Source organism: Cladophialophora yegresii (genome assembly GCF_000585515.1).
Source record: "Cladophialophora yegresii CBS 114405 chromosome Unknown aczIN-supercont1.5, whole genome shotgun sequence".
NCBI lineage: Eukaryota > Fungi > Ascomycota > Eurotiomycetes > Chaetothyriales > Herpotrichiellaceae > Cladophialophora > Cladophialophora yegresii.
Genome location: NW_006913049.1, coordinates 2,675,201 through 2,697,254, shown reverse-complemented (window position 1 = coordinate 2,697,254; position 22,054 = coordinate 2,675,201). Strand labels below are relative to the sequence as shown.

The window sequence follows — 22,054 nt, the reverse complement described above, 5'->3', positions numbered from 1 at the left end:
TGCGACCGTAGGGAAGAAATATACTAGCTAGCTCTAGTGTTACAGAGATTCCCCCGGAATATAAAGACTTTAAAGACATCTTTAAAGAGCGCGAGGGATTAGCGGCGCTACCGGAACATAAGCTATAGAATTACGAAATACTAATCTAGGAGGGTAAGGAGCCCCGATACACCGGATGGCTAAAAAGGCTATCCTAAAAGGAAGAGGAATTCCTTAAGGATTACGTAGAAAAACTCGAGGCTAAGGGCTTTATACGTAAATCAACATCGCCCATCTCTTATAGAGTGCTTTTCGCATCTAAAAAGGATAGAGGACTACGCCCTTACATCGACTTCCGACTACTTAACGAGATCACGATCAAAAACAGATACCCGCTTCTACGAATCGATGATACATAAGATCGACTCCTTAGAGCTAAATACTTCTCGGCGCTCGACATTAGGGACGCCTACTACCGAGTACGAATAAAGAAAGGAGAGGAATGGAAAACGGCTTTCAAAACTAGATAGGGACTCTAGGAGTATCAGGTAATGCCTTTTGGACTAACCAATGCCCCCGCCTCATTTTAAAGCTTGATCAACAACACGTTGAAGGACTTCTTGGACGACTTCATAGTAGTATACCTCGACGACGTCCTGATCTTCTCGAAAACATATGAAGAACATGTGGAATATATACGAAAGGTACTACGACGATTGCAGGAGAAACAGCTCCCGATTAAACTCAGTAAATGCGAGTTCTATAAAGACAATATAGCTTTCCTAGGCTATATAGTATTAACTAGGGGACTACAACTAGACCTAAAGAAGGTCGAGGTAGTATAAGACTGGCCCGAACCGATTAACGTTAAAGAAGTATAAGCAGCACTTAGATTTATAAACTACTACCGAAAGTTCATTAAAGACTTCTCGAAGATAGCAGCACCTTTATCAGTACTAATAAAGAAGGACACTACATATAACTTTAACTAAGATTACAGGAGAGCTTTTAAGGATATTAAGGACCGACTTATATCGGCACCTATCTTAGTAATCTTCGATCCAGATAAAGAGGTCACACTTAAAATAGATGCATCGGACTATACCATCGGAGCCTGCCTCACATAAAAGGATAACGACGGACGAGCGAGACCGATCGCATACTACTCCAGAAAGATGACTAGACCAGAAACAAATTACGACATACACGATAAAGAACTACTAGCGATAGTCGAAGCACTACGCGAATAGAGAGTTTACCTTAAAGGACCTAAATACCTTATACAGATCTACTCGGACTATAAAAACTTACTATACTAGACGACTACGAAGCAGTTAACTAAACGACAGGTACGATAGGCCGAAACGCTCTCGGCATACTAGTTTAAGATAAACTATATGCGCGGAATAGAGAACGGAAGGGCAGACGCCCTAAGTAGAAGACCAGACCATAAGGAAGACTCACACCTAAAACCGGCCGCTATCCTTAAGTAGGAAGACAACTAACTCATATACCGAACATCACTCACGGATACGCTGGTAATTATAGACGTCGAGCTCACTAATAAACAAAAGAAAGAAATCATTAAAGGACGATACGAAGACAAGTCAGCAGAACACCTAGAGGTAAATAAGACTATTAAACTAATCACGAGAGACTTCACCTAGAGGGGACTAAAGAAAGATGTTGAAGAGCACATCAGGGAATGCGATATATACGCAAAAGCGAAACATATACGATATAGGCTATACGGGCTACTGTAAACAGCAGAACTTAAGGACGAGTCATAAGCCCGAATCGCACTAGACTTCATCGTTAAACTACTACAGTCTAGAGAACTACTTATAGGGACGGACTACGACAGTATTATCGTAATTACCGATACACTCACGAAATACGCTCACTTTATACCCTAGAAGGAATCAAGTATAGCAGAGGAACTAGTATACGCTTTCACAAAGACAATCGTTGCCTAACACGGAACACTAAAGGAAATTATATCCGATAGGGATAAACTATTCACGTCGCAGTTTTAGCAATCACTAATGGATCTAACGGGAACATACTAAAAACTATCTACAGCATACCATCCACAGACAGACGGACAAACAGAACAGATCAACTAAACACTTAAACAGTACCTACGGTGCTATATCAACTATCAACAAAACAATTGGGTGGAACTGCTACCAATCGCACAGTTCGTATATAACAACTCAAAAACTGCAACAGGAATATCACCATTCTACGCAAACTACGGAAAGCACCTAAATATTAAAAAAGACGTAAGAGGACTACGACTAATAGCGGAAAAAGCGAAAATCTCGGTTGAGAAATTACAATCACTCTACAAAATGATGAAATTAAAACTACACAAAATATTATAAAAAGCAATAAAATACGCGAACAAGAAAAGATCTAAGGGACTAGATTTTTAGGAAGGGGAGAAAGTCTATATCCTACGAAAAAACATTAAAACATAAAGACTAAGTGACAAGCTGGATTACACTAAGATCGGACTATACAAAATTAAAAAGAAACTGGGACCAGTAACATTTAAGATGGAATTGCCAGCGGGTATAAACATCTACCCAGTGTTCCATAAATCACTACTTAAAAAAGCACCCCAGAACGCCACACCAGGACCAGTCCTAATCCACGAGGAAACACAAGAACCACTGTACGACGTGGAACGAATCGTGGACCACCGAGGAACCAAACGCCGACAACAATACCTAATCAAATGGTTAGGGTATGAGGATAGTGAAAACACGTGGGAACCTAAGGAAAACCTACCCGCGGACCTTATTAAACAATACCACTAGAACAGGGGTATGAGAAGCTAGCTAGCCGCTGGCTAGCTGCTACCTTCGAAATTCAGGATCTTATTCCAGTCAACTAACTCAGTTAGGGGCGCATCCTGCCAGACGAAGTTAGGCTCGGCTAGAGCCACCTTAACCCGGGCTGGTGCCTTATTAAAGGCACCCAGCGCCATTATCTCTCGTTTCAATATATTACTAGACACCTCGTCTAGCTTCGCAATAGAGTCCTATAAGGAGGAGTCTTCCTCCTCCACCTCGGCCATCTCACACTCTAACGCCGCTAGGGATCGGCGGGCATCCACTAATATTTTTCGAAGACGCGCGATCTCGCGCCTCTTGGCCCTCGACTTAGCCGACAGTTATTTCTTTTACTCTCCTATCTTCTAGAGCTCCTCTACGGAAAATGTTCCGTTACACTCTCTCTAATGCCGAAGACACGCCGCACACTTTACACTCTACTCCCTCAAGTAGAAACACACTTCACTATAGTTTATATACTCGGTATAAGACACTATAGCTTCGGTCTTTTTAATAAATTCAATATAATTAGCGATCTCGTTTTAACACTACTGCCAGGGAACGATAGGTTTAGAAGACTTAGGAGATTTAGGGTTTGACTTATGCACCCTAAAGGCCTGCATAGTTAGCTATGAGAGAAGAGGAGATAACAGACAATGACAGAGAAGGGCTGTAGCCTACCTTAAGTACGTTGCGGACAACGAACAGGCTAAGGAGGGGAAAGTGTTACGAACCGACCTTTATACGGCCTGCCGGGCCTGGCATAGAAGGGAAGGTCAAGCGAGGAAGTCAGCCTCGTTAGCAAGGCTGACTCGGGTCACGTAATACCCTAAAAAAGGAAATAAGCTGTTGCATATATTGCATCGTTGCAGGGTATGGGGCCGCAACGGAGGCAACCATACAACGCCCAGACTTTCCTAGATAGGAAAACTACCTGTGTATATAGTCACAGCTAGATACACTTCTATAGAAGGTATAGTTAACTTTAGTTAATATTACGCTTAAGGAGATACAGTATAAGTGCTGTGTCCCGTCTAACGATCTATTCGACATTAACCTCTACTCTACCCCCGATACTCAAGAACCCCGAGGGTTACCTATATACTTACGTGTCTTTATACACGCTGCGCGGAGGTAATTCTTAACAATAAGATAAAAGGGCTTTAGGGAGGCGGATAACTCCTAAGAGCTAAAGGAGAACCTTATAAATATACGCGAGAAGATTACGAGCTATAGGCGAGATACGGGAAGATAAGGGTGAAAATCCTTTATTCGAAAGCCGGCTTATAACTACTTATACCGGACCCGTAGTAAGGGTCGCGAGAGAGTTAGCTACAGTAAGCGCGGCCTCTACTCCTAGCCCTTCGCTCTTATAAACTCTATTAACGCCGACTTAATACCCTCTCGCGCTGGACTTTATAAGGGAGTCGTAGCTGAGTACGCTACGGAACTTAATTATTCTACCTATCGAAATCCCTAAAGGTAAATAAGTCGGGGGTAAAAGGCGAGTTAAACGGATCCTCCTTATCTTCCTCCTCCTCCTTATCCTCCTTATCCTCGTTATCCTCCTTATCCTCCTTATTACTAAATACGGCTAAGATAATTACCTCCTTTATATAATTAAGCCGCTACTCTAAATTATTAAAGCGGGTAGTTATAGTCGCCTATAACTCGTTAATAACTCGTATTTAATTATATAGAACTCGTACTTACTATTAAAGTGTTAATAGCTCTTTATAACGCTTATATAAATTATAAAAAGGTATTTATATTCGGGTAGGCGGGCGCCGTAAAGGCCGAGAGAGAGATAAGAATAAGAATAATTATAACTAAGTCGATAGCGAGAAGGCGACGCGAAGCCAGGGAATTAAGAGGCGAGGCAACTAAGGACCGAGTCGTAGTTAGGTTAGTAGTAACCGCACCCGCTATACGCGCTTACTTATTAACTACACGTATATATAACATTATATCGAGGTGCAGCCGCTCCGCTAGCGACTCTACCTCGGCCTTAGTTACCCCGGACCCCGCGCGCGCTAGACGCCGATTCTTACCGAGTAACTCGCGGGCGTCGTCCTCGAGGTGCTCCGGGATTTACTACGATTAGCATACGGCTTAGATATAACTAGGCGCGACCTTACCGAAATATAAGCCGAAATTATCCGCTTACTTAAGCTATAGCGGCGGTAACAGTAATAACCCGCTAAGGTCTTATATAAAACGAGCTCCTTAGCGCCCTTACTCATCGCGCGTAGCGTACGGATATAGCGCTAGTAAGATAAGGGGTCGCCGCCGCGCTTAGCTCGCTTATAGCTTAAGCGCGGAGGGGAGAGGGCGTTATTTAGTAAATCTATATATATATTCAATACGAGTCCTATATAAGCCGTATATATATATATATACTCCTCTTTTAACTATTTAGTAGCTTATAAGGCGGACCGCTAAAGAGAGGTATTATAATAGTAATATTAACTATAATTATTACGTAATTAGTATATAAATTAAGTATAACTAATATCTTAACTTACTATTAAGGTTTTTAAAGTCTACTATATATATATAAGTCAGCATTAGTACTTAAAATTAAACTATAATATAGTGTAAACTTATAGGTAAAGGCAGCAGCAGGATAGAAGGCGATCTATAAGAGTATTAGCGTATTATAAGATATAGGGCATACCGTAAAAGATACAGAGCACGTATATTATTATTATTATTACTATTACGAAGAGAGAGAAGAGAGGAGAGAAGAAGAAGATAAAGGTAAAGAAGTTTTAGCCGTAAGCGCGTAACTATTTATAGGGTGCGGCAGCGAGCTCACCGCCGTAAGCAACGATATAAATAGTAAGGCTGCGTATTCACGGTAAGGCCGCGCATTCACGGTAAGGCTACGTATTTACGGTAAGGCTGCGTATTTACGGTAAGGCTACGCATTTACGGTAAGGCCCTAATAGTCACATAGCGAAGTAGCACTATAACGGAAGTGCTATATATCAACATCTACTATATACGCACAGGCACACCTATACTCACGGAAAGACTTATCGAGCACGTGTCGCATACGACTAGCCTGCTTCTCGAGGACGAGAAGCCTAGGGAGGGGGATAATGTCAGGAATGGCGACCAGAGCTTACTAAGCCTGCCAAGAGGACGCCTTCATCTCTCATGCAGCTCGCATGAGAGTCTTACCCTCCTTTCATGCTTTGAGTCCTGTTTAACCTAGAGGTCTAGGGACACCTAATATCATTGAATCCCACCACTATTACTCTCTGCCTATCGCTATAGGCTGTTCCTAACACGAAGGTAGCCCTAGGGGGAGTTGAACTCCCTATCGCCCCACTCTCCCTTGCCGCCTATGCCGCCCGGGCTCATAACCTAATTGCCAAAATGGGTTATTGCAGGCCAACCCAGCCTCGTTAAAAGAACACCTATAGCTATTAGCTCTACCCTGCACAGGAACTGCAAGACAAGCTGGATGATTGTTGGCCCAAATTCCGCCATTTGCAAATATAAAGCTATTTTTTGCTCATCATTAAGAATATTGGGTTGAAGGGTCTTAATATTTTTCATTCAACAGCGCGATCTGAGCGCAGGATCGCAAGCTTGCACGCTGATTGGCTGCTACAACGTTTGGTGGTTTTAGCGCATGTGTATTGAGGAAATCAACAATGCTTGGCAAGATGCACTAGGCTTGACGGACCTCGAACAAATCAATTCACACGTCCAACTTCGAGTTCTTTGAGAATAGTGTAATACGTGCTTTAGAATGACATCTCTCATGAGTCATGTGCATTGCCACTAAACGAAAAGTATCTAGAGGTTGCTACATCAACTGTTCGAGCAGTGTCGATGTCGAATCAAAGTGTATGGAGTCACAAGTTCTCTGCACGCCGCCTCTCGCTGCTCAAGCCTGCATGCACTCCCGGTTTCAAGACCTTTCGATGTTATCTGGAGGGCTTGGTTTTTGAATGCTTTTGGGTGACTGCAACGAGTCCATCCCCTCCCCTCTCTCTAGAATCTGCATTGTTCACCTGAGGAGCAATTATTTATTACTTGGGAAAGTAGCGTTCTTGCTCCGAGACCTAGGTATATTCTCCTCTGAGCGACATCGACAAATCAATTGGGAGTGCTCTCGTTTATGGTGGCAAGATATTATAGTCCCCTGCATGACGGCCATAGCCTCCTCTTCTGCCACTTTGAACTGATGTGATACTGATGGATATATCGACTGGTCGAGGCAGATAGCCAGTCCATTAACTTCTACCCTCTTCGGCCGGATTGTTGCATTTTGTTATATGTGGAATTGAAAGGGGGCGCGTGACCACGAGCCTAGAATGGATTTGGTGGGTGCCACTATTTCGCGTGCAAGGTACGAGCTCCCATACATCTTCGCAAGGGCTCTTGGGAAGATGTCAATCATTGCTGGGAGGCGCTCTAGCGGGCCTTCAATGCCTTGATCCCTGAAATCCCTTGTAAAGCCCGACAGTGTACCGGCAGGCGAGGTTGGCTTAGTTGGAACCGTATCAACATACCCGCAGCATCTTCAGCTTGCATCTCACGCTTCATGCGGGCGTCTTCCGAAGCATATCAATGGTATTGCTAGACACGAGATGACTGACGGAGTTTAAGTAGCATGGTCAATACGGAACTCATCAATCAAAACACCCATTGTCTGTATGCTCTGATAACGAGCGTACTTCGCGGTATAGGTATTTAGGGTCAGGGAAACGTGACGACCACTACGATCATGAGGCACCAGACTGGGTTACAAAGATCTATTGTCAATCCCACTTTCATCTGTTCGGACATTGTGATCGGGCTGACGGGTCCTGCCAAATGGCGAGGCTGAAATGTGGCTGTACCTTGTGCAAGCATGCAACTCTGCGGTCCTATTGATTGACGTTTTGGAACAAGGCTGTACTTCTTCACTTTTCTTTCCGTTGCGCGCAGGCACGTAGACAGGCAGACAATCGAACAACTCTACATTAATTTGTCAAGATGTAGTGGTTTGGTTCTGGTAGAGGCAATGCCTGCCATCACACGAGTCATACCGACTAGCAATGAAGCCTCGTCCCAGTTCAACATGGGCTAATTAACAAAGTGCACGGGATTAGTGCGTACTACGGAGATGGGCTGGAAGATGAAGATGTAAAATGTTGAAGCGACCACTAAGATAAACAATTCGAATGCCGCCAAGTCATTGTGGCAGCACTATTATCACCAGAGCTCGCTGCCGATGTCGATATCGACAATCTAGCTCCGGGCGAGACAGCTATAATGAACACCGGCCTTGTTAGACCTTATTATCGGCGCAAGATGACAGTTGTGTTCGGCATACTCAAATGACTCGACTCAACCTGGGCGGCCATCTTGTGCATTGGAACTATTCCATATTATTTGCCTTGCATGGGCAAGGACGACAAGGCTAGTGTAAATGAGTCAGACCTAATTCAGACCTCTTCATATAACCTCTGTTGCAAAAAGCTTGAAACTGCCAAAATTAACTATACCGTGGTTACACCTTACTCGACTTGCATATCGCCGTTGCCGCGGCAGTCGCCGTCGCCGCCGTCGCCGCCATCGCCGCCATCGCCGCCATTCTCGCCCGAAGGCCAAGCATCGCCGCTAAAATCGCCGCCAACATTGTCCGCCCAATTGCCGCCGCCAAAGTCTGCCGCTAATGCCGCACGCACAGCCGCCGCCACTCTCACCTCAAGGTCGTCGCCACCAGCCACATTGCCCCTAAGGCCGCTAGCCGCACCATTGCCGCCGTTGCCGCCGTTGCCGCCGTTGCCGCGAGCCGCTGCCGCCGCCAACTGCTGCTCGATTTGATCTATATGATATGAGTAACTTCGTCAGAGAAAAGGTGTAAAAGAAACCATACCAAGCTCGGCGATCCGAGCACGCGCTTCCTAAATAAAGTAAGCATTCAAGCCAAGACATGAACGGACTCTCGAGCTTTCGAGTCTGACCTGAATAGCAGCCTCTGCGGCTGCAATATCAGACAAGAGATTCTAAGCTTTAATGTTAATACATCTTAGAAAGACAGGATAGGAAGTAACAAACGGCACGAAGTAGAGACTTACCGCTCGCTGGCGCAAACGCGCAATTTGCGAGGTAGCGCCCCCGCCTCTCGCCTTGCCGACGCCGCCACCATTGCGCCTACTGCCGCGTTTGCCGCCTCCCATGCCGCCGCCGCCCCATCTGCCGCCGCCCCTGCCGCCGCCCCTGCCGCCGCCCATGCCGCCACCCAAAGTCGCCATCTGTAGGTCAATAAGGATTTGTTCTGCATGGAGAGAAAGTGCAGATATTCTGGGGAAAGAAGAGGTTGCAGAGGGTGAGACAGCACTAACTGTGATTTCTGTGTCTGCTACAGCCAAGTGGTTAGCATTGAGAGAATAATTAATAGGATAAAAGGAGCAAAGATGCACATACAGTTGTGAGAATGCTGTTGCTGTCGACGTAAGTGGGAAGATTTAGTAAGAGTGTAACAAAAAGGACGCATTATGGGAACAAGGGACAGGAGCGGAATTGTCAATAGCTGGAACGTACAGTTGTGAATTAACTTGCTGCGAAGACTGTTAGTGATGAAGGCATAAAAGCAACCGAATTAGATGACTTACGGAGACCCAGAGCAGAGTGGGTAGAAACTGTAATTAAATAGTCAGCTCGAGTACAGCCACTACCACGACTTGTGACGATAGTAGAAGGCATAAGCGCGAAGATGTATGGACAAAGCGACGAAGTAAACATTTGTGCAAGGTAGGACAGGCTCGAGAGCTTCCGCCAGATTGCCACAGTTCCTTGCCCACTTGAAAAGCAGAGCTGCAGCTTGTCGTTGAATCCGGCATTCTGAGAGTACTGTCAAACCAAACGACACATCCAGATAAGATGACTTCTGCTGGATGTCAACACCGTGATTGACTGGCAATAGCCTTCGAGTATGGATATGGGAAGAGAGCCTAGAATCGATAACTGCTGAGATGCCATCGTATGGGCGGTTCTGTGGGCGTGAATCGAACTGCCTTCGGTGCAGCGATGGTAGGAGCAAGGGCCACGAGTCCAAAGCATGCTGAAGTGAGACATCAATTTAGTGAAACCACTGTGTATGTGACTGATCTTTTTTCTTTCAGAGAGCCGAGGGTAGAGTAGAGTAGGGCGGTTGGGTGCCGGTTGAAGCTGTTACATCCATAAGGCATGGAGGTAATCTGCTTGGAAGGAAAAGGTCGGTGGTCGGATATTCAAGGTATGAAGAAGGGTAAGGGTGAGACAAGAATCGATTGATTGCGCAAGACGTTGCTGAGCGGTGATTGTTCATTGGTACAGTCGAGCTGGCTCTTAGATTCCGAAGGAACGGATAATGCTGCATGTCCGAGGGTCCAAGCCATGCAGCCCTGAATAGTCCAGTGCCACAGAGAAGAATGTTATCATGGTCAGTATTGTGCTCGGATGTCGGAGCATGAGTGCTGTAGCTGCTTTGCCGCAGGAAATAGGGTAAACGGTAGAAGTTCCAAGGGGTCAGATGGACGTCGGTATCGTTTGGGCTTCACAAGGACCGAACGGGCAGAGAGATGGGTAAAGGGATGTGCAAAGGGACGTGCAATAGTATGTGCGGGAAAATGCGCAATGCATAGGACATGTGGTACCTACACAGACGGTGTCGTTGATGCTGGCCAAAAAGAGAAGAGGAAAGGGGAAAAGAGCTGGGTATAGAGAAATGATCACCTGCAGCAAGGCGAGGCCATGGCATCCTTCCCAAGTGTTTCGTGTTGCATCTTTGCACCTACCATCATGGACTTACCTTGCTCAGGAGCGACTCCGGTTTGTAGCCATAGCCAGGAGGTACATCTGTCCGGCGCTGTACATGAAGAAAACCCTCCCCCGGTGGCTTGACACTTGGGGTATGCTTCGAAGATGATACCTGTCATCGTTAATGTCCCACCACCGGGCTTGCTCATCCATGGTTTGAAACATAGAATCCATCTTTGTTGAAAGCCCCAACTAGACGAGGAATCAGAAAGTCGGAGACCAGAATTGAGGCTATTGTTGAACTATGTTCCACAGTGGTAATAATGATGTCGGTTTGTGGTGGAAAATTTTCAACCGCCCCAGCCGAAATGACTCTGGTGGGCCACTTCGTGTCTAAGGCACATACATGCTAGTGACCTTGAGTCAACACTCAGAGTGGAACCCATGAACAGTTTACCAAGCGTCCATGTCGAATGCAATACCGCAAGACTCCTACGATATGCAGACAACTTCAGCCTGCAGTCACAGGCAACTCTCCCAATGCGCGAGCGCCCAGTATTCAAACCCTGATCTGTTTTTCCAGTCTGGAGCAATGGGAGCCCTCACCAAAATCGCTCCGGTCATCCGAATACATGCGAACTCCACATCTCACAACAAGCTATCCGCACCCCTCGTCGTTATCCTATGTATGTGCCCTACGTCTTTGTCTGGGCTTTCGAAAAGAGTATGGCATGGTCGGCTGTAGTCTCCTTCACAAGCATGGACCTGCCATAAATTGGATGCATGATATTTTGGCTTGCCATCGTGGTGCAGGCAATTGAGAAGGAATCAACACAAGCCAGATATAAAACATCACAGAACAATCCGCAAATTACGGTTCCGGAGTCCCATAGAAATCCGTGGCAAGTTCTGGACTTCAGTCGCTCAGCGCTTTGAACCCTCTCATTTACGCTGCTTGGTACTGTGGACAACTCTCCGCCTTGCATATCAATGTACCATGCAACACAACAAGGCTTTATGCTGGCACCTCTCAAGAATCCTGCAAAGCACAAACACCACCAACGCCTAGATTTTGTACTGCAGAACACTCAGGAGGGGCACAGGGTGATCCCATTGTCAGTTTGGTCTTGCGTCTGTAGGGCTTGTAGTAGGATCGTGCGTTTATGGCATCCGGATAACAGTTTAGACCATTCCCTCACTGGCTCAACTTGTGTACCAATCACTTCTCTTGCACACCTGGGGTTTCGTGCTTCAACACTTCTTGCTCTGCTGTTACCACAGCCGCTCTCACCCCACCCTAGGTCACTGCAATCTTCTACTTCGCTGAGCGATTGTAGAATCGGGAGTCTTGCTCACGAAAGATATGGTAACCTGGATCTCAGGAGGGAGAACGACATCTCAGAAAGCTGTGCGCTGAGAATGCCTCCAGGCCAATTTCCATGTAGGAAGGGCACCAAATCCTTGTTATTGTTATCGTGTTTGGTGAGTTATCCAATGCTTCTGGTACAAAGGGAGTTTCAATGCCCAATGACAATGAGGCCTTTATGCTGACGTCTTCACTTCGTCTATTCCGGGTCGGACGCGATGGTAATGTAGGTTATAGTCTTGATTGACAGGCCCAAAAGGAGTATAGTTGAGTCAACTGGGTCGTGGTTGCAACGTGCAGCTGGCGCTGCAGTGACCGCATACTCCTGGTTCGAACGATCTGTTGCGTTTTCATGATCGCTCTAGAATACGCATGGATACACAACCAAGCAACACTGCGACTTCAGACGCCATAGAGCATTCAAGGCTGCAAGATAGCCAATCCGTGTCACGTTGATTTTACTTGAATTCGACCGCTTCTCTCGGACCATTTCTCTGACCCGATCCCCCGCCCCTCCTCCCGGGGTCTTCTCAGCGGACGCTCGATCCCATCACTTCCTCAAGTCTTGTCAGCTACAACCAGACTCTCTTTGGACAATCCCCTTAGGTATACCAGCCCATTTCCCGGCGTTAAGGCATCAGAGGCAAGAGATTCGGACAAGAAACATTGGACAGACATCTGGTTGATATTGTTTGCTGCTCGTTGTTGAGCGAAGATGCCAGGGCCAGGCAAGGCTCCCCCTGCTAGCAAAGCCTCGAGATTAGCTGCTTCGAGGGCAAAGACTCCTGATCCCGATGCCGCCGAGATAGAGTTGAAGACACAGGGGTTTTTTGGGACAGAAGCCTCGAAGGCTGAGACTGTCCATCGCGATGCAGCCGCCTCTAAGGTGAAGACTCCGCGGATTGTTTGTGCAGACGCCAGGAAGGCGACAACTGCCCCTCCTGATGCAGCCGCCTCAGAGGCGATGACTCCAGGACAGACGTCCACTACTAGTGGGGCGTCTCATCAGCTTCGCTCTCCACTGGGTCAATTAGACCCGAACATGATATCGCGGACGAAGCGTCCATTGGGCTCTTTGGATGACCCAGTTGCTAAGCCGGAGTCAAAGCGTTCGCGGCTGACTCCGGGTTTGCCTCGGTCACCATCCACGACTGGTCGATACCAGGATGATCTGAGGGCTACACTGACGCAGGCGCTTGAGCATGATGACGGTGACGATTGGTCCGACTGTTCGGACTTTGGCGACCTCGAGGAAATCATTGAGGGTGATCAAGACGAGGGTGCTGGAGACGGCTCACCAGCCGCAGGGTTTGAAACTGAAGCAGTCATCCTTTCCGTTCCCAAGGACGATAGTTTCGGCGATATATCAAATGGATTTGCTGGTGAAGCCGATGGAACCACGGCGGTGTCCCAGGAGACTTTTATAGATGCTGTAAATGCACTTTGTAGAAGCTTCCCTCGCGAGGAGGCCGAAATTCGTGAGTTCTTTGATCGAGATATCGACGAAGACGATTTGATGCCAGCAGTTCTCCATTCCGAGCGCCACGAGGCGTTCAGGATGGAGGAAGTTGCTGTAAGCAGAATGCCTGAGGAGGATATTCCTCGACCATCAGGAGATCCCTCGCTTGCGCGGATAGGGTGGCAGCTGAACCATCCTACGGAGCTATGCAGCGAGAAACCTGGCGAGACTCTCGATGATAAGAGTCCTACGACCCGGCTGATGATGAAGAAGGGAGTTGATAGAATCTCTTCGTTCACCTATGACACGATCAACCGGCGAGCAAGAATCCGCCGAGTGAAGCAGGGCAGTAACTTCGCCGCACAAGGGAGACTGAGCCAAAGTTCTGGACAAAGGCACATCAGCAGGTCCATTACGATTACGTGAAATGGATATGGGAGAAGCTTCCATTCAAGGTCAGTCTTGTTTGTGGAGGCGAGAATCGGGACCTGATGGTTCCCATGATGAATTTGACACTACGCAAGGTCAAGATAGATCAGCTCTATAGTGTTGATGCCGCTATTTGGCGTAAATGCAACGGCGAGATTGGAAAAATAGCCATTTTTATCTGGCACCCAGAATATATTATCAGATCTCGAAGGCTGAAGGTTTCGCGTGCGTATGACGCATTCGTAAATTTCGCCTGCGACCTAGTCAAGCTGCCTATTAGGCGAGACTATTTTCAGGCTTCCTTGATGACTGAGAAACGTCAAGACCCAGCCGCTTGTAAGTCGGGACCCAAGGCTAACCGGAGCCAGGGGGCCATCCAGCTCTGGACGACATCTACAAATGCGCCAGCGACTGTTGTTACTCAGAAGTTCTCTGCATCGGAGCCTTCTCCTCCTTCACCGGCATCCGAGGAAGAAGAGGAATTTCCCGACCTTGACGCCAAGGGATGCCTTGCGGTGGAGAAGGAGATCTCTGCTCGCACTGAGACACAGGCACTTGAGATCATGCCAAAGTTTACCAACCTCAATGGCTGGACTAGTTCGCCTGAGAGGATACACATGCCCAAGTCGATAGTACCCATTCAGGTTTCACAACCTGCAACTCCTTCCATCCCGGTTTCAAAACCAAAGCAGCGTTCTATCGCTTCATTCTTTACGCCTCAGCCCAAACCTGCCGAGCTTGCTCGAAAGGAACAGACTGCATCTCAGAGTCATGTGAGTATCCCTGTTTCTGATACCCTTTGGCGCCTCCAGAAAGCCGTCATATACGAGGCCCTCAAGGAGGACATGTGCCATGAAGTCGTTCCTTTAGAACTGCTCCCGGCAAGCTTCCTTGCACATCTACTTGAGTCAGACGAGAGACAAAAGCAATATCTCTTTTGCAAATCAAAAGGTTACACGCCTGTCCGCGCGATATTGGCTGTTGTTGACCCTCAAAAGACTGCCCAGCAACGGCATGCCCACGAGTCTTTGCAACAAACAACCCGTGTTCAGATGCTGAGAAAGGGTGTCATAACCGCAATCTCAAGGGATCCCCTGCCACCTGAGCCACGCTTGGTCCTGCTTGAGTGCGGAGTCTGCAAACGAAAAGCGACAGACCGCAAGCCCCAGTATTTGGTTGATTCAAACAGGTACATCCTATCTGTGCAATGTAGTAGTGGGCACGGGGCAATGCGTGCCATCGACACTGATATGCAAACAATCAAGCTGTGGACTATCACGCGTCGGATAAATGCAGTATTGCAGAAATCCGGTCTTATGTCTTCCAATACCGATGACATCGCGCGTATAGCGCAGAGCGTAAAGTCCGAGTCTTTGCGGAATGATGATACTGATGCCAGGATTCTTGACATCAAGGGCACCAAAGGTATTAATGATCTTCGTCGTGGCCCGCGAGGGAACGACCCCAAGCAGATCGAGGTCATCTGCCAACGTTGCGTGAAGACACGTACGATGGATAAGGCACCACTGTTCCATGTTGAGAATGGCAAGTACTTGGCGAGGCATTTCGTTTGCAAAGAAAGTGGCTGCAAGTCTGGAAGTCGAGGAAACGTGTTTATCCCCTACCATTCGCCCGGTACTCGACAGGCTGACAAAATACCCTGGATGCCTATGAAGAGAGCCGAGCACGAGGTCAATGGGATCAACAAAGCGGCCAAGGTAGAAGCTGGCGTGATGGTGCCTCCACCAAAGAATTCGACAGGTTATAGTTACGGCGACATCAAAGCGATGTGCCAGAAGAAGCCTGACGTCAAGCACAAGGTCACGATTTGCCAGACTTGTAAGAGGACCGAATTCACTGATACCAAGCCGCTCTTTTATCAAGATACTGATGGGTTGAAATACCTCGCCTTGGTTCGTGCTGGTGCGTGTTCGTGCTGGTGCGTGTTCGTGTGACGGTAAGCGGGATCATAACTTCATACCCAAACGAGTCCTCGGTGAGCCAGAGGAAAGTTATATCAACATTGATGCGCTTCGCAAGCGACTGAACACAGATCGCAGGAAGCAGGCAGTGGTGTCATAGTTATTGCCTGTCACGAAGGTTGTAGATTGATCTGAATCAGATTCCTGAAGAACTGGCTGAAAATGCCAGTAGATGCCATATCTTCGGATGTACCGATATCAAGAGGATTTGTTTTTTATTTTGCTTTTTTGTTTGTGGTTTTTCTCTATGTCTCGGGAGATTCCTCGAATAGGCATGGGAAGAGGCTGCAGTTCAAGAGATTAATGGGCAAGTGCAGTATGTGTACAGTATTACAATGTTTTCATCAGCGCCACGCTTGAAGCATGATGCTGGGGAAGACCTACCTATGTGTATACGAGGTACTGTGCAAGATTCCGGGGATGTTTTCAAGGGGAGTGGCCAATTCCAGTTAGCTACACCCAAGAATTTCAGGATATAATATATGTTCTCTGATCTCTGCCTAACAATCAGCCCTCCGAACTGTGAGTCTTTAAGGTGATCTCATCGAAAAAGTTAAAGCTAACTGTTTGATAGGGTGTAGAGGTTAGTTTAATCCACGACCTACTCAAGATAACCATCTTTAACATGTCCTCCCAGGTAACATTTGTCGCTCTCATCCTAGTAATGAAGGCGCCGACACGCCCGGGGTTCGATTCCCCGGTTCGGAATGTTGAGATATTTTTTGCTTTTTGGTCTCTTGTTTGAGCCTCAAGACTGTGTATCTAACGACGCGCTGAGCTGAGTTTCGGTACCGAGTACGGAGTACAGAGTAAGGTGTGCGTTCTATCCTGCCACGTGCCTGCACACTGTGTTCTTCCTTTTTGCATTACCCGCCAGGCTTTGTGTGGATAAATGCAGCGGTTTATGGATATCAGCCCTGCTGGCGACGCATCTTGAGCCAGATGTGCTCTAACTTCGATGAGACCAACACGAGTCCGGAGGGAGGAATCGTTGTTCCCACGACTGTGATAGTGTTCTTCGGTCCTGGCCGCCCAGTACCCTCCTACCTACTACCTACTTCCTAGGAAGATAGATGTCCCATGCCCAATTCGAGGAGCGCACGTTGTGTCATTGAAGTCCCATTCCCTCTTGTTTGCCTGTCGACGATGCTCTCGGAAGCGGATGGTACTGCAAGAACGCGACGCCATCACTTCTGGCCTATTTCTCCGGCCCACGATCTCGACATCGACATCGACATTTCCACCAACGCGGCATGACGTACCGAGCGAACCCATAGGACTAACATACAGTCCATACGAGTTGTACATCCTGACATTCCCTTGAGGATCATTCCTACGTGACATTCCTGCCTGCCATTCATTGTCGAGAAATCCCAACTTCATCAGCATTCTAGCTGGTAAGTGACATGTAAGTACTCTAGGTGGTGCAGAGCAAATGCTTGAGTGCACAATCCCGCCGCAGCAATGTCAGTTGCACCCTACCCGAGCCAGTACCTCGTATGATCAGTTCCGTGATGTCGAGTTGGAAACCGTGGACAAGCATTAGGTAGGGATCATTTCAGAAGGTTCAGCCTTGTGCAGCACCAGCCACATAGGTGTGTGCCCAGGCAACAATGACTTGGAACGAGCCGCCTGAACCTTCCAACGGACGTGCCCCTCACTCTCCGGGTCACTGAATATCCCCCTCATGCACAGGCTCGATGGCGAACTCTATGGTTAATGATCATGAAATCGAGACAAAGATCTGGCAACGAGTCGTCCCCCGTCTTTTTTAATATGTCACTGATGTCACAAAGGTGGTTTAATGTTGACCTGCTGTAAGCGTGTAGATACATAGAAGATACGGTAGACAGTCCAGAGAGACACCCGGTCAAGCACCGCGTGACCGATTCCGAGTACCGGAGATGCCTCTTACTCACGCCCAGCGCAGTACGAGTACGAGCACTAGTACTGCACAAGTGCTCCCGTTTCTGGGGAATACGGGCAGCGACACAGGTGCCCAACAAGAGACCTTTCCCTTAATTATCTGTGTCTCGTGCCGCATGTGTCCTGCCCTAAGCTCGAGATTGCGGAAGAGAGAACCCAACTCGCCAGAATCGAACGCTTTAGTCAGCGGGATTGCGATGGTGGCCCCGCGGTGACTCGGACTTCGTAACAGTAGGAGTGCGGCCATGACTAACGAGATCCAGGAGTGGGATGAACAACCGAGTCGATATCTACCACAGTACACAGTACACTGTAGCTGCAAGGCCCCGTACGCCATGACCAATGCAACATCACATTGCGTACCTTGTGCATCTCGGGTCGAACGTTAAACATTTGAGCGATATAAACCCCGCTCTCAGTGAACAAAGGCCAGCAATTGGCTTCCAGGGCTTCTAGGGCTTCTAGAATGCACGGTAAGCAGCCACTTACGGCGTCGTTGCGCAGCTTAACGGGCTCGGAATTGTCCGCCATTGCCCAACAACCTCTGGCACCGTGGGGACTACCATGCCTGAATAGGCCTACGCGGGAGAGGATCCCTGTCAAAATGTCGTGGGAAGGGCGTGCGATTGACAACCCGCTCCCAGACCTGGGGAGTCATACTGGAAGCTTTACACACCGATCTTCGGAGATTCGTATTGGCTCTCCGAGGGGGGAAGGCTGCGAATATACTCGGCAGGAGTACTCTTCGTCCTCCTTCTCCTCCACATCTCTCCTTCATTACTGTGAAAACTCATACCGATCCTAGCGCTGAGGGGCTCAGCGGCGTCAAAACATGGAGTACTTCGACTTCGAGGACGCTTCCCATGCGATTCCCCAATTAGACCTTGACGAGCTCTCATCGTTGACGGGCGAGGCATGTGAGCGTGATGCCACTGATTGCTTCGATTCGCTCTTCTTCGACAAATCTGCTTTTCTCCCCGCAAGCCGACCAGCACCACCCACCACCGTCATGCTGAAATTGATCAACAACATCGAAATCGAGGCAATTCCACACACCTCTGACCTCTCGGCCGACTTCCCAATGTTTCGTGCCAAAGAACCATGTGACCTCTGCGCGAAGATGGGCTTGGATTGCTTCTTGGCTACGAGAGGAGCAATGGTCACAGGCTGCACTTGCTGCATTTCTCTATACCGAGAATGTAGCTTTGTGCACCCAAAGATCCCCCGAGGCTTCGTCAACACCTTTCCTGGGATCGCCGAGGACCAACAGATTCCCGAAAATGCATTGACCGAACGCCGAAGGGCGATGAAGTCGATGGAGGAAGGACGTGGCCGCAAGACTGGCGCGCGGTTCCCACGAGATGCAGTCAAGATCTTGAAGCAATGGCTTGCTGAACATGCCGATCATCCATATCCCAATGAGCGGGAAAAGGACGAGCTGAAGCAACTCACCGGGTTGAAGCGAAGCCAGATCTCGAATTGGCTTGCCAATGCCCGGAGGCGAGGCAAAGTCAGGCCTGCTGAGTCGGGTCCATCCTCTCCCATGCTCGGAGCAATCGACATCCCTCAGAACCAAGATGGCTCGGGTATTGCGGATCTTAACCCTCTAGACCGATGGAAAGCATCGCCGCCCGAACACGAACCGGCGTCCATGACCGCCATTGCCAGAGCCGTCACCTCCACGCCGCTCCCGGTCCGGAATCCATCTGTTTCGAGTCTTCAAGGCTCGCGACCCAACTCGCGACCCAGCTCTCGCCGGGCTTCGAGCGAGGATGACTCGTCCTTTTCAATGTTCCGCGCTCCCTCCGTTAGCAGTTTCGAAACCAGAGAGTCCAGTAACTCTGATCTCACGTTTGCCTCCTCCCGATCGAATCGGTCAAAAGGGTCCTTCGCTTCCTCCCAAGATCGGCGGAGGCGCAGGCGAGCACCGGTAGCGCAGCGCGCCGCTGCACAGCAAGCCAAATCTCGAGCTGCGAGGATATTTCAGTGCACGTTCTGCACAGACTCGTTTCCCGCCAAGTATGACTGGCAAAGGCACGAAAAGTCACTCCATCTGGCACTCGAGCGCTGGAGCTGCTGTCCCAACGGAGGCACAATGACGGATGTTCTGACAGGTTTGGAGCTCTGTGTTTTCTGCCGTGAGCCAAATCCCTCTGCGGCTCATCTCGAGTCACACAATTTCAACGCCTGTCAAGAGAAGACGGTGCAGGAGCGGACCTTTTACCGGAAGGATCACCTTAGCCAGCACCTGAAGCTGATGCACAATGCGAAGGTGCAATCTCATATGGACACCTGGAAGAGCACCACCAACGAACTCAAATCCGGTTGTGGCTTCTGTCCATCCAAGTTCACTACTTGGCAACAACGAGCTGATCATTTGGCCGCTCATTTCAGAAACGGTGCCGACATGTCACACTGGGCTGGGGACTGGGGATTCGAACCGTACGTCGAAAGGCTGGTAGAGAACGCCATTCCACCGTACCTCATCGGCCACGAAAGGAATACAATGGAGCCATACGTGGCCAGAGCCATGGCAACACCTTCGTCGGCTGAAGGAGGCTTGACTACCGGTACTTCTGCGGAAAGCACTGAGCCTGACCAGATGACGAAGGATTCCAACTGCTGGGGGAGACTTGAACAAGAGTTGAGCAAATTCGTCTCACAACAGAGAACTTTGGGTCAAATACCTTCGGACAAGGACCTCCAGGACCAAGCTCGTATGATAATCTACGAGGACAACGACCCGTGGAACTGGACCTGCGCAGACAACCAGCAGTGGCTTGACACTTTCAAGTACCAACAAGGCATCGGTAGCACCACAGGTGCGATGACAGCCTCGAAGGATCTCGCCGAAGTGCCTATCCTGGCTCCCTATGTGATCAAGGGAGGGCTGAAGTCCAAACCCGCGACTTCGCAAAGCCATACGCGAAGGAATCTATCCACTGACTCTACTTGTGATTCTTTCCAGGCGACTCCGGACTGTGGTAGCATGCCAAATTCGGCCACAGCGGCCACTTTTGATAATGGCATGGAACTTGACTTTGACAGCATCGACTTCAGCAATCTTGACCTCGGCATAGTAGATGAGATGAATTTTGATTTGGAGTTTGACAACAATCAAGGAGGTGGTGCGGTGAGCGGCATGTCTGTCTCGACCACACCCTTCTCCTCCAGCATGCCGGGCGACACACTGTTCGGCTCGTACGGTGTGAGTCCAGCGATGAATATGGGCATGGGTATGAACGCAGGTATGCCCTTGCCGCAGACCAAGGCGCAGAACAACAGCCACCAGCTGATGAGTGAGCAAGATCTGAGCCAGCTCACTGGATACATGGCGGGTTTTAATTGAACGCCTTGGTGAGTTTGGGAAGGTCAAAAAAGAGGACGGAGACTTCGACGCTCGAGATATATATGAGTTGGCACTCGACTCGTCAACGGGAGGAAAGGCGTGCTTGCCGTGAAAAGTTCGACAGAGTCAGCCGGAAGGCGCAGGGTGTCCTTGAGGAAGGATGAAAGGGGAGACGGAGTCATCGAGGTGCGTGATTGGAGTCGTGGCTGGTGCAATCGAGTAAAACAAGAGTCAACATTCATAATGAATATACATAATTGGACCACATTAAGTGCAACACTGTAACGGCAATCAAATGCCTCCTGTCATTGTGGCACTGTCCAACCTGATCTGATCACGCCCTGGTGATGGCATGGCAGGAGCTGCATCGCGCCTTATGATTGTCAAGCCTTGAGGCTCACGAGGCTCCAAAGGCACCAAGGACACTGACGAGGCTGAGTCAGCCACGGCGTAGCAGAAAATCCGCCCCCGAGGCTCGAACAGTTTTCGAACTTTCGAGGCCCTCAATCCGCTTCTCGATTAATCGCGAGTCGTTTGAATGACCTTGTGAGCGAAATCAGTCGCTCGAGAAGCTTATCCGACACTACGAACAGCCGAAGAGCAACCAGATCTGGAATCCTGGCTAGATTGGCCGATCAATCACCGCAAGAACAGCTGAACCACGTTTTCACATGCGCTCGTCTCGTGGAATCCCAAGGACTGTGGAAACTGCTTCTCCTGCCTCAACAAAACCGTAAGAAGTAAAATGGCACAACACTAACTCTCCTACGTACTCTCTCGCATACCATCTGAGCCGTTAGCCACCGACCACATGCTCGCCATCCTTGGACCTGCATACCTTTCCGGGTCTTTCCCTTGTCTTTTTCGTTCGGTCTCTTGGTATGTCGTGCATGAGATTATGTGCATGTGAAACATCCTCACAACCTGCGGAGAGATCTGGTAGCATTTTACTACCCACTCGTTTGCTGACATGATTTA

At 48.6% G+C, this 22,054-nt stretch overlaps 4 protein-coding genes across 4 annotated transcripts; 3 read left to right on the top strand and 1 right to left on the bottom strand.

The window, feature by feature from the left end:
- Positions 1-8,338: 8,338 nt before the first annotated feature.
- Positions 8,339-9,079, bottom strand: A1O7_07704 (uncharacterized protein; the record flags this gene model as incomplete). Its single annotated transcript, XM_007761701.1, has 4 exons — positions 8,339-8,649; positions 8,701-8,728; positions 8,789-8,830; positions 8,903-9,079. The coding sequence occupies 4 exons, from the start codon at positions 9,077-9,079 to the stop codon at positions 8,339-8,341; spliced, it is 558 nt and encodes a 185-aa protein (XP_007759891.1).
- A 3,567-nt stretch (positions 9,080-12,646) lies between these two features.
- A1O7_07703 (uncharacterized protein) lies at positions 12,647-13,816 on the top strand (the record flags this gene model as incomplete). The annotated part of the gene is made up of 1 exon (XM_007761700.1): positions 12,647-13,816. One exon carries the CDS (start codon positions 12,647-12,649, stop codon positions 13,814-13,816), a length of 1,170 nt encoding a protein of 389 aa, XP_007759890.1.
- Positions 13,817-14,124: 308 nt separating this feature from the next.
- On the top strand, positions 14,125-15,774 carry A1O7_07702 (uncharacterized protein; the record flags this gene model as incomplete). Its single annotated transcript, XM_007761699.1, has 2 exons — positions 14,125-14,592; positions 14,632-15,774. 2 exons carry the CDS (start codon positions 14,125-14,127, stop codon positions 15,772-15,774), a joined length of 1,611 nt encoding a protein of 536 aa, XP_007759889.1.
- Positions 15,775-18,559: 2,785 nt separating this feature from the next.
- On the top strand, positions 18,560-21,076 carry A1O7_07701 (uncharacterized protein; the record flags this gene model as incomplete). Its single annotated transcript, XM_007761698.1, has 1 exon — positions 18,560-21,076. The coding sequence occupies one exon, from the start codon at positions 18,560-18,562 to the stop codon at positions 21,074-21,076; it is 2,517 nt and encodes an 838-aa protein (XP_007759888.1).
- Positions 21,077-22,054: the final 978 nt, after the last annotated feature.